Below are 12,527 nucleotides of genomic sequence, written 5' to 3'. Positions count from 1 at the left end.
GGAATAGGAGCAGTGAGTGATGTGCAGGGAGTCTGGGTACAGGAGCACCTGGAATCAGCATGGAAGAAGAATGGAGTCAGTGCACCAGCAAGAAGACGGCGGCGGTGGGGGGGACTTAGAGAAGACTGGGAGAGATATGATTGATTCAGAGAATATGAGAAACATTTTACTGGGGAGCCAGCATAACGGATACAGAAATTAACATCCCTGGTTCAAAACCTCTAGCACCACCATAAGCCTCAACAGTGCTCTGGTCTCTTGAGAGAGAGAGAGTAAAGGAAAGTGGGCATGAAATGGTCAGGATGAATGAGACAAGGAAGTGCTAGTCTTGAATGTTTCCTTCAAGGCTGCTTGCTGCTATGCCTCATTCAGGAAATAGTAATTTGTTAGACGACAGAAGATGTAGACATCTAGCTATTTCCTTTAATAGAAGACAAACTATGTTGTATGTCCTGAAGTAGCTCAATCTCTTCCTCCAGCTGCTGTTGCCTTTCTTTAGATTGATGGATTTTATTATTAATTGCTATAGGAAAAAAAAATCAGATTTCAGGTTATGCTGTTTTATAAATCAGAACTATTTCTCACCCTTTCTATGTGCAGGGGCTGTGGAGGCAGCATAGTGGTTCTCCAAATGACTTTTCTGCCTGAAGCTTTGAGGTTCCAATTGCCAGAGCTGAGCTTTGTACTAAAATATATTTATTGGATATAGAGAGACACCCACAGCATTGCTTTCCCCTTGCAACTGGGGACTTGAATGCGGGTCCTTGCACAGTGTAACATGTGCTCAACCAGGTGCACGACCACCCCTACATATAAAATCTTTACCATCATTCTGTATTCAGCTATAACTTTTTCAGAGTCTAGCATTATCCATTTATGGTCAGAATGTCAATGGTAAGGGCATAAATCTTTCTTAAAAATCGTCTTTATTGGATAAAGACAGCCAGAAATTGTGAGGGGAGGTTTCTCCCTGCCCCCCATAAATCTTTCATTAAAACTTTGTATCTGAAAACTTAGAATATAGTGAAAACAGAACCTCCCTTTATAAAGTTTAAATTAGTGGTCTGGGAGATGGCATAGTAGATAAAGCATTGGACTCTCAAGAATGAGGTTCTGAGTTCACATACTAGAGTGATGTCTACTTTTCTCCTCTCATTAGATAAACTTTTAATTTTAGTCTTCATCTAATGCTAAAAGCAGGCACTATTTCCGCTAGCACCCTTCAGGCATGAAAGTCTTGTACAACCATTATGGTCTCTCCCATTTAATGAGGTACATACAGTGGTGTCAAAAAGCTCACTTCACAAGCTTTTTGTGCCTTTGAATTTGATGTTTAGAACTGCATTAGTAATGTGTAATAACAACAAATCACACCAGTTTATGTGAAGTTCCCACTCCTGGGCAGAGGATTTGTGGTGCAGGCACTGAGCCCCAGCACCAAAAAAGAAACAACATATTTTGGAGGCATCTTTTTAATAGTGGAACTGTCACTTAATAAATAATAATTGCTACTTGATAGAAAGTTGTGTGTCTTTTAGAGTGGTATATTTCCCACCAGGGTTATTGCTGGGCTATGGCACATGGCAATATTTGTATTCTACTGGTGAGCTACCACTGGAACCTTGTTCTTATTTTTAATGAGTTTATCATTATAAAATAGTGCAGTAAAGACAAATCACTAATTGAACTACCTGTAAATGACTATTCTAAATAGTACTGACCTGCTTGAAGATTTGCAAACGTGTCTTCAAATAGTCTATATTCAAAAATTGAAGTCCAGATTTCTTCATAGTCTAGAAGAAAAGAACTTTGAATAACTTAAATAGGCAGACACACCTCATAGAAAGTAAGGAAAAATTGAGCAGTCTTCTGAAGCCTGAGTGTCAGACAGCAGACATCAACCAAACATTAAAATTACATCTGTACTTGTAGAGACTTATAAAGATAAAGGGTACACTTTACTAAGTTGGTAATTCATGTTACCTTAAATAAAATGTTCTATAAATAACAGAAAACTTAGATTTTTGCATCTTAGGAGGTAGCTAAGATCGAGCTCTAGCAACAAGTATGAGTGATGCTCCAATAAATATCAAGAGAAACATGTATTTCAATACCTGAGTCAGAAGCAGTCTCATCCATGAGTCTTTTCTGAGTTAAATGAAGTTTGTCTAATATTTCTTCAAATAAAACATCCAGAAGTCCAGCTTTCTTACATTTTTTAAGAAAGTCAGCTTTCACAGTAGTGCCTATGAATGAAGAAATGCCATCTTATGCTATCTTCCCCAGCCCTGGCTTCTATATTAAGAACAGTCTTTGTAATAAGGGAACAGCCGGTGGCACTCAAGTTACCATAAACAATACCTGGGTTCAAGCCCGCAGTGCTGCAGGTTTCTCTAATAAAATGAATACATTAAAAAAAAAAAGTAATAGGAACACCCCAAATTTAGAAAAAGAAATTTAAATAACATAGGTCGTTTTTTGTACATCATATATGTAAAACTTTATAGCAAACCTGCATGTCTTCCTTCCTCTAATTTCTTAGAACATCTGTTAGCTGTAGCAAACTGCTAGGAGAGAAAAACAAAATTGCATGACATTTAGTTTTGCATAAAATGAAAAGCAAACTAAACTGCTGCCCTACATTCGTATGTAGATATCTACAATGTAGTTTTTTTGTAAACAGTAGTAGGTGGGAGTTGCTGAATCATATCAATATGGTTTCTATAAGATAGGCCTGTCAAGAGCAGTGGAATTGTGTAGATAGTAAGCCCTAGTGGCAAAAATGGGGCAGGAAGAGCCACCTAACAGTAACAGATTGTATGGTGGCTGGGCTCACACATGGTACAGAGTACACTTTCTGGTGCCACCCCCCTCCCTTTTTTTTTTTGCTTTATATAAGATAGTTCTCAAGAAAATATTTGCCTAAGCAAGGACACTTAGCTACACTGTTAGAGAGCCTTAACCCCTGGAGGTTATGTACTTGCTCACCAATGACTATCATTTCACCTGAAATATATAGTACAGTTACATCCATGCATAGATAGCATTAAGACGTTCATGTTTGAGAGACCACGTTCTAGCCAGAACTGACTAGTGCTCTAGTAATAAAAAATTTAAAGGGCCAGGCAGTGGTGCACCTGGTTAAATGCACAAAGACCCAGGTTCAAGCCCCTAGCCCCAAGTGGTGAAGCGATTCCCCTGCAGGTAGGGAGCTGGGGGCTCAAACCTGGATCCTTGTACTGGTCTGTATGCTTAGCCCACTACGCTACCGCCCAACCCCCATTATTAATGAATAGTTAAGTCAATTACCCATATATGAGTGTCTGGTAAAAATGTTTTTCTCCTTCCTCTTTTTCTCACTCCTGAAAAATGAGATAAAATCATTTCAACATCTATAAAGTAAAACACTGATGCTTGATCACATAAAATCTTATATGTTAAAAGTTATTACAAAGACTGGGGAAAGGTAATAATGTAGTACTTAAGACAGTCTTACAAAAATGAGCAATTGAGTCTAAAGACTCAATGAATTAGCATATTAAAACAAAGGACTTTGGGAACATGGTACATAATCATACTCATATGTGCACTGTAAAGCATTAAAAGAAGCCTCTGGAGAGCAACAGGAATGAAAATACAATAGGTCAAAACAAAGGAGTGGAGCCCAAGTGGTGGTTCAGAGAGGATATGCCTTCCATGCATGGAGCCCTGGCTTCCCAGTACTATGAGTGAAACCAAGGACCAAAGTGTGTGGCACTACACAGATACTCGGTGTCTCTCAGAGTGTAGAGGGAAAAGCGGACCCAGGAAGTAGCTCAATTACATTGCTTATGCATCAGGCCTTAGGTTCTTTTTTCTAGAGCTGCATTAATAAAGGAGAAAGGGATACACTTAATTTCACTTGCAAAATAAATATATACCCATCAGATTACTAAAGACAAAGCATTACAAGGTTTGGGTAATGTGTCCTGCTTATGTTGCCATTTGGGGAAATATGATTAGACAGTGTATTATCATTCATAATCTTTGACCCAGCAGTGTTACAGAACATACTTGCATAAATGCACAAAGATGGAGAAAAAGGTTACTACAGTTAAATGTGCTACACAAATAACCTATGTCTGACATATAGATATTAGTTCAATTGTGATTCAAACATAAAATTAAAAAATATGCATCAGTAAGATGTTTCCTTATCAAAATGCTGATAAATGCTACGATTTAAAAATAGTATTTCCTAACAAGCCACAAGAATAATTACTGTTGCCTGAGGTCAAGTCAGTAGTGCATCTGGTAGACAGTAGACAAGACAATGTACAAAGACCCAAGTTCAAGCCCTTAGTTCCCTCCTGTAGGCAGGAAGATTCACAAGTAGTGAAGCAGTACTGCAGCTGTCTTTCTCAATTTCTTTCTAAAAAAAAAAAAAAAAAGAGGTGGGGGGGAGTGTTGGCTATTACCATAAAATGACAGAGAATTAAGTCTTTTATTTTTATTATGTTTATTTATTTATTGGAGAGAGACACCTGCAGCCCTGTTTCATCACTCCTGAAGCTTTCTCCCTGCCAGTGGGAGCTGGGGGCTTGAACCTGGGGGCCTTGCTTATTGTAATATGTGTACTCAACTACGTCTACCACTAACTGGCCCCAATTTAAGTCTTTTCTAAGATTCTGACTTCAGTCCATATGGAATAGTCCTGCTGCTGGCAAGACACTGCTGTTCTACAGGTATACAGAGGCCATTCATGAATGGATATGTATCTTAGGTCCAGTTAGCCAGTGCCAGTATAGCTTTGTGGGCAGGAGAGAGACGACCAGGAACTCATGGCTGAGCTGGGATGCAATTCAGTCAATCAATCTCCATTCATTAGAAAATCCTTTCCTTTATATCTCCTGAGGCAGAAGTGTCAGGAAAAGGAAGTACATAGGATAGGGGGTGGGGAGAAGGAAAAAGAGTGCGAACTAGTGGGGATTAAACAAGTGTGGGTCTCAAACAAAACAATGATTATGTAAATAGACCACAACGTTAAGCAATGCAAGCAAACCTAGCATGATGATCAAAACAGAAGGGGTATTAGAAGCTGACCAACATTAGCCAGGATCCAATTTCCTTAATTAGAACTAGAAAGCAAATCATGCACTTTTAGGGAAACTGAGTCTAGGGAATGTGAATCATTTTATCAGTTTTTGCTTATGGAAAAAGCCTGGCATTCTCTCAAAAAAGAAGCAGTTACAAAAGTCAGTTTTGTTTTTTTTTTACCGTGTCTTCTTGGTTCTGTCTTCTGACTTCTATGAAGATGGAAGCTATCAGACGAAGGCTCTGCTGACTCTAGTTCACAAGACAAGTTAGTTTACTACATTGCACACAGAAACTAACCATTTCGTAAGTATATAAAAATTTTAATTCAAAGATTTGTATTTTAACTCAGTGAGGCTAGAAAATTATACCATGTTTTATCTAAATGTTTACCTTTATTTATACTTATACTTATTTTACCAGAGCATTGCTCAGCTCTGGGGATTTAATCTGGGCCTTTTGGTGCCTCAGGCATGGAAGTCTTTTTCCATAACCACTAAGCCATCTCCCCAGCCTAATGTTTGCTATTTTTTATATGCATAACATTTCCCAGTTTTCCACATAACAATACAACCCCTACTAGGCCCTCTGTCATCCATATCCAGGACCTGTACTCCCCCCACCCCCCGCACCCCAGTCTTTTACTTTGGTGCAATACACCAACTTCATTTCAAGTTCTGCTTAGTGTTTTCTGATCTTGTTTTTCAACTTCTTCCTGTGAGATAATGTTTACCTTTCTTGAAACTCACTAAATAACAGGCCAGGATGTAGCTCACTTGGTAGCATACACCTAGATGCATATGAGTCCTTGGGTGGTGGAATGTTGCTGTGGTTCCTTCTCTCGCCCACAAAAAAAAAGGGGGGGGGCAGTGGCATATCTGGTTGAGTACATGTTACAAAATATATGGAATTGGGCTCAAGACCCCAGTTCCCACCTTCAGTGGGAAGCTTCAAAAATGACTAGTGCTGCAGCGTTCCCTCAGTTACTCTCTAACCTATCAAACGAATAGAATTAAAAATAACCTGGGATGACAACAAAATAACTATAACAAGGGCAACAAAGAGGGATAAATATTTTTTAAAAAAAAACCTGGGAAAAGAAGTTGCTCAGAATAACATATGCCTGAGGCCCTGGGTTATTCCCCAAGCACCACATTCAAAACAAAACAACACAATAAATGAAATATTACAAATATAAAGATTAAAAAAAGCTCATTTTTAATGACTTACCATTTTGAGTGTCTTCTGGAGCATGGGTTGGACATAATATGCTGAAAATACACAATTTAAAAAATTTTAACTAGAATAAAATGTCATGCATTGATTTGTACAGTAACAGTTTTCTTTTTTAAACGTTATTTGATAGAACAGAGAAAAACTGAGGGGGGAGAAAGGGAGAGACACCTGCAGCATTGCTTTATCTTCCATGAAGCTTTCTCCCTGCAGGTAGGGACCAGGGTTTTGAACCTGGGTCCTTGGGCATAGCAATATATGCACTTAACTAGATGTCCCATCACCTGTGTTCCCTCCCCCACCACCCCATAAGTTTTCTAACAACCGCCAACTCCATAGATCTTAAGATTTGATCTGTATGAGCCTAGAATTATCAAGGTCCTAGGGAAAAAGCCTATGGGAAGATTAAAACCAAAGTCAACCATGTTTATTTTCTTCCTATGTTTAGGGAAGGTGTGAATTCAAGCTCCTAGCCATTCACCAGCACCACCTTCCAAATCACATTCCTACTTGAAAATTAGTTGTTGTTTTTTTTAATTCCACCCCTTCCCACCTCCACCACAAGTAACTTTGAAATTGTTATTTAATACTTATAAATTCCTCGATATCTATCACATTGTAGAACTGCGCAGGCTTTCTTGGCACAGAAATAGTGGTAGCTCCTAGGGCAAACTGGCACATCACATCCCACTGTGGCTCCTTTCATACCACAAGATGAGCATCTCTGCAGAAGAACGGAGTTTACTGATTAAGTACTTGCTTTCCATAAACTCTGTTCAAACTTTAAGTTAAACAATGATTAAATGCTATTTTAAAAAGTTTTAATGTCTTCGGCTATGCACAGTAGGCTCTTATATTTGGCCACTTATTTTGGTGTGGATAGTTTTATAATGAGTTGATAAAAGCAGAAAAAATTTAAAATTAATCTCTCTGTTAAGGGAGATAACATAATGGTTATACAAAAAGACTTTCATGATTCAAGGTCCCAAGTCAATCTCTGGCACCACCACAAGCCAGAGCTCAGCAGTGTTCTGGTGAAAGGGGCAGGTGGGGAGGGAGAAACCTTTCTAAAAAGTAGGATTGGCAAAATTGTTAGTGACAGTGCCTGAAGTAAGGGCAGCACCTAGCAGTGCCAATAAGAGCTGTGTGATGGAAAGGCATTCACCTCCTTTCAGACCAAGATTCCTCTCTGGGGTAGATAGTGATTACTTTATAGAATCCTTGTTGAGGTAAAAGTAAGATGACATGTCTAAAGCCTCTTAGAATGTATAGTGATAACTTTACAGAATCCCTATCGAAGTAAAAGTAAGATGACATGTCTAAAGCCTCTTAGAATGTATGGTTAAGTGCACAGACTGCAGTGCACAAGAACCCAGGTTCAAGTCCCTGGTTGCCATCTGCAGGGGGAAGGCTTCATGAGTGGTGAAGCAGGGCTATAGATGTCTCTCTCCTCCTTTTCAATTTCTGTCTGTCTCTATCCAATAAAAATAATAACAGGGGGTCGGGCCGTGGCGCAGTGGGTTGGGCGCATGTGGCGCAAAGCGCAAGGACCGGCGTAAAGATCCCGGTTCAAGACCCCGGCTCCCCACCTGCAGGGGAGTCGCTTCAAGGCGGTGAAGCAGGTCTGCAGGTGTCTGTCTGTCTCTCCCCCCTTTGTGTTCCCCATCTCTCTCCATTTCTCTCTGTCCTATCCAACAATGAACAACATCAAAAATGGCAATAATAATAATCGCGGCGAGGCTACAACAAGGGCAACAAAAGGGGGAAAAAATGGCCTCCAGGAGCTGTGGATTCATGGTACAGGCACCGAGCCCAGCAATAACCCTGGAGGGGAAAAAAAAATAATAATAAAAGCTTTCTGAGAATGTGTTTTGGAGCCAAAAAAAAAAAGTCCTGAATGACAGCTTTTTTTTTTTTTCTTGTTTCAATGTATTTGATCCATTATAGTGACCATTAATCTGGTATTTATATAGGAGAGATGGTGGGGAGTCTAAGCCACAATCAAGCATGACCTGTCTCAGGCTCTGGCAGAATATTCACAACTATAAACTGATGCTTGAGGGGCCAAAGTCTCAGGTTCAAACCCCTACACCACAAGCCAGAACTGAGCAGTGCTCTAGTAAATAAATAAATAAAAATAAAGTGAACCTTCATATTCCAAGATCAGCAAAACCAACAATACAAAAAAGTTTTTTGCTTTAAAAAAAATTTTTTTTTATCAGGGCAGAGAGAACAGGAACAGCTTCACCACTTGTGAACCTTCAAGTAAGGACTGGGGGCTTAAACACAGGAACCTGCTTGTGGCAATGTGTATACTCAACCAAATGTGCCACCATACAGCCCCAAAGGTTTAAAAATAACGCCAGAATGGGCAGTACACATCTTACAATGTGTAAGGACCCAGTTCAAGTCAGGGAGCTCCCAACTGCACAGGGAAAGCTTCAGAAGAAGTGAAGTAGTGCTGGAGGTGTCTCCATTTCTTGTTTCTTGTTCCCTTCTTTCTGTCTCTATCCAATACATAAGTAAATAAACACCTCAAAAATAGGAGAAAATTCAGAGTTTTCTAGAGGCAGAATTTCAAATTAGAACTCAAAGAATGGGAGGGCTTGAATCTGACATGTGCACTTAACCAGGTGTGCCACTGCCCTGCCCTCTGAACTTTCTGTTTTGCAAGGTGTATGGCAAAAAAGAAAAAAAATCTTTCGGTGGTGCCAGAGCCTTGTACATGAGACTCCACTGCTCCTATGTTGAGTATTTTGTTTTTAATTTTTATTATTGGATAGAGACAGAAATTGAGAGGGGAGAGGGAGAGAGGAAGAGAATCAAGACACCTGCAGCCCAGCTTCACTCGTGAAGCTTTTCCTCTGTAGGTTGACGGGCTTGAACCTGGGTCCTTGTACACTTTAATGTGAGCATTTAACTAGTGCACCACTGCTTGGCCCTGGTTGAATTTTTTTTCTACTGTTTATTCCCTTTTGTTGCCCTTGTTTTATTGTTATTGATTTGATGTCGCTGTTGGATAGGACAGAGAAATCTAGAGACGGGGAGAGAAAGAGAGACACCTGCAGACCTGCTTCACCACCTGTTAAGCGACCCCTCTGCATGTAGAGCTGGGGCTCAAACCGGGATCCTTATACCAGTTCTTGCGCTTTGCACCACATGCGCTTAACCCGCTGTGCTACCACCCGACTCCTGGTTGAGTATTGCTCCACTATCTGTGACACTTCTGGTATTATGATGGCCCATTCGTTGCCAGGGCTCACCCCAGGACCCCATAGATAGTAAGACAATCTCTACCAGGTGAGCTATCTCCCAGTCAAGAGAATAGCTGATTTTGAACACAGGAGGACATAATGGATGGTGGAACCTTAATTATGCAAATGACACTTTTAAGCTATGGAATCAACCTAACTTTAAGCCGGTTTTCCCTCTGAGTGAGAAAATAGGTTATTTTGTTAAAGCCAGCCTAAGCTAGGATTCCTTCTACTTACAATAAAAAGTATTCTAGTGGGAACGGGGTAGTAGGTCAGTAGGTTAAGCACACATGGCACAAAGTGCAAGGATCCCAGTTTGAGCTCCCAGCTCCCCACCTGCAAGGGGGTTGCTTCACAAGCAGTGAAGTAGGTCTACACAGGTGTCTTTCTCTCCCTGTTTCTGTCTTCTCCTCTCTCTGTTTCTCTCTGTTCTATCCAACAACAGCAGCAATAACATTAACAACAAGGGCAACAAAAATGGGGAAAAGTGGTCTCCAGGAGCAGTGGATTAGTAGTGTAGGCACGGAGCCCCAGCAATAACCCTGGAGGCAAAAAAAAAGTATTCTATCCATATCTCTTCACTGAAGAAGTATGTTACTTTAAAGTCTTAAATGAGGGCTGGGGAGACAGCATAAAACCCATGAAAAAGAATTGATTCCTGAGGTCCTGAGGTTCCCAGGTTCAATCCCCAGCGCCACTGGTAAACCAGAGCTGAGCAGTGCTTTGATCTGTTCTCTATGTATCTCCCTCTCATACACACACTATTGGATAGACACAGAAATTGAGAGGGGAGGAGGGAGTAGAGCGATACAGAGAGACACCTGCAGTTCTGCTTCACCACTTGTTAATCTTTCCCCCTGCAGATGGGGATCAGGAGGCTTGAACCTGGATCCTTTTACACTGTAATGTGTGTGCTTAACCAGGTGCACCACCGCCTGGCCTCTTATTAAAATAAAAACTTAAGTGTTTGTGTAATCCTAGTTTTCAATATAAGTCCTCTAATTCTTTTGGCTCTCCATGACACATTTCTATTCCTACTTTATCAAATAGATTCTTCAAGCTAACCACTGACATTCTGCTATTCTTGTATTTGTAATAAAAATCATTTGTACTTACCAGCTTCCTTCCTCTAGAGATTTCTTTCTGTACAGATTTCACATCAAAATTTCGGTCATCAGTACTGCTGGGTTCAGCACGGTCGTCACATTCCACAAGTGCAGAAGAATACAGCTGCAGGTTGGGGAAAGAAAAGACTCAAGAATTTGTATAAATAACCATGCTCTGAGTTGCAAGTCAGAAAGTGCTACCAAATGCTACTTACCAAAGATGCTTTCAGCTTGAGGGAAGGACAGCTGTGGAGACTGAGGAGACCACAAACCACCCAGCTTTTCTCTGGCAATGAGTCCAGCCCCCCATGTTTTATACTGTACAAACCTAAGCCCCAATGGCTAAATAGTCCCAGCTGGGGCCTGGTATACATGTTACTAGCAATTAAACTCAGGTCCTCATGATTGAGTTTACAGTGCTAGTAGGACTTCCTGTGAATCCTGATAAACTGATTCTAAAATTCCAAGTGTATGTCCAGTGAAGAAGCAATTACAGAAGCCAGACCTTCCACCTCTCCACTCCATAAAGAATTTTGGTTCATACTCCCAGAGGGATAAATGTTAGGAGAAGATGAATAGAGGGTACTGAACTCCAATTCTATCAAGACCTGGACAGAGAAGACTGGGGGGGGGGGGGGGAGATAGAAGAAATAGTAGGTGTGACCTAGGAAGAGAAGAGGGTTCGGGTGATAAAGTTATTGTGGGAGACGGGCGGTAGGCGGTAGCGCAGCAGGTTAAGCGCAAGGACCAGAGTAACGATCCTGGTTGGACCCCTGGGCTCCCCACCTGCAGGGGAGTCGCTGCACAAACAGTGAAGCAGGTCTGCAGGTGTCTATCTTTTTCCCCCCCTCTGTCTTCCCCTCCTCTCTCCATTCCTCTCCGTCCTATCCAACAATGACAACATCAATAACAACAACAATAATAATTACAACAATAAAACAAGGGCAACAAAAGGGAATAAATAAATATTAAAAAAAAAGATATTGTGTCCTTGAGACAAAAATAGAACTGGAGATTATGCTAAGTGAAATAAGTAAACAGATGAAAGATAATTACTGTATGGTTTCACCAGTGTGTGTGTGTGTGTGTGTCCATGGTTATTGCTGGGGTTCAGTGCCTACACTATCCACTGCTCCTGGAGACCATTTCCCCCATTTTGTTGCGCTTGTTATTACTGTTGGATAGGACAGAGAGAAATGGAGTGAGGAAGGGATGATAGAGAGGGGGAGAGAAAGATAGACACCTGCAGACCTGCTTTATTGCTTGTGAGGTGATCCCCTTCAGGTGGGAAGCCGGGGGCTTGAACTGGGATCCTTACACCAGTCTTTGCGCTTTGTGCCATGTGTGTTTAACCCAGTGCATGTGAAATCTAGAACTGATATACATTAACTTGCAAACAAAGAAACACAACAATAAAAAAAAAACTTTCTAGATTTTTGAGAAATATGGTGGTTATCTTTGGAAAGTAGTAGGGTAAGAACACAGAACCTTGATGGTGAGTGTGCTGTGGAACTATACCCTATAATCTTACAATCTTGAAACCTACTATTAATCACAATAAAAAATGAGAGGGAAAAAAAACACAAAACTATGGTCTGGGAGATGGCACAGTGAGTAAAATGCTGGACTCTCAAGCATGAGGGCTAGAGTTTGATTCCCAGAAGCACAAGTACTAGAGTTATTTTTATCCCTCCCCTATTTCCTTTTCTGGTCCAGACTGAAGATTGAAGCATGATTTCTTCTTCCTCCTTAAGCAATCTAATATGTATCTTAAACTCTCTATTATTATTACTATTATTACCTCCAGGGTTATCACTGGGGCTCAGTGCTTGGCACTACAAATCCATGTCTCCTTGTGGCC

The 12,527-nt window shown here is 40.6% G+C and overlaps 1 protein-coding gene across 1 annotated transcript in view; it reads right to left on the bottom strand.

The window, feature by feature from the left end:
* Window positions 1-409: 409 nt before the first annotated feature.
* Window positions 410-12,527, bottom strand: part of SETDB2 (SET domain bifurcated histone lysine methyltransferase 2) — a 91,529-nt gene continuing 79,411 nt past the window's right edge. Inside the window, exons 16-24 of the mRNA XM_060194869.1 lie at window positions 10,677-10,790; window positions 6,897-7,030; window positions 6,304-6,344; window positions 5,257-5,325; window positions 3,310-3,362; window positions 2,513-2,567; window positions 2,115-2,246; window positions 1,722-1,793; window positions 410-523 (exon numbers count right to left, since the gene is read on the bottom strand). Of these exons, the coding sequence (XP_060050852.1) occupies window positions 411-523; window positions 1,722-1,793; window positions 2,115-2,246; window positions 2,513-2,567; window positions 3,310-3,362; window positions 5,257-5,325; window positions 6,304-6,344; window positions 6,897-7,030; window positions 10,677-10,790 (783 nt within the window). The 3' untranslated portion in view covers window position 410. The remainder of the gene's footprint in view (window positions 524-1,721; window positions 1,794-2,114; window positions 2,247-2,512; window positions 2,568-3,309; window positions 3,363-5,256; window positions 5,326-6,303; window positions 6,345-6,896; window positions 7,031-10,676; window positions 10,791-12,527) is intronic.

The sequence above is a fragment of the Erinaceus europaeus genome, chromosome 7 (assembly GCF_950295315.1).
Source record: "Erinaceus europaeus chromosome 7, mEriEur2.1, whole genome shotgun sequence".
Taxonomy (NCBI): domain Eukaryota; kingdom Metazoa; phylum Chordata; class Mammalia; order Eulipotyphla; family Erinaceidae; genus Erinaceus; species Erinaceus europaeus.
This window is presented reverse-complemented; position numbering and strand designations above follow the sequence as displayed.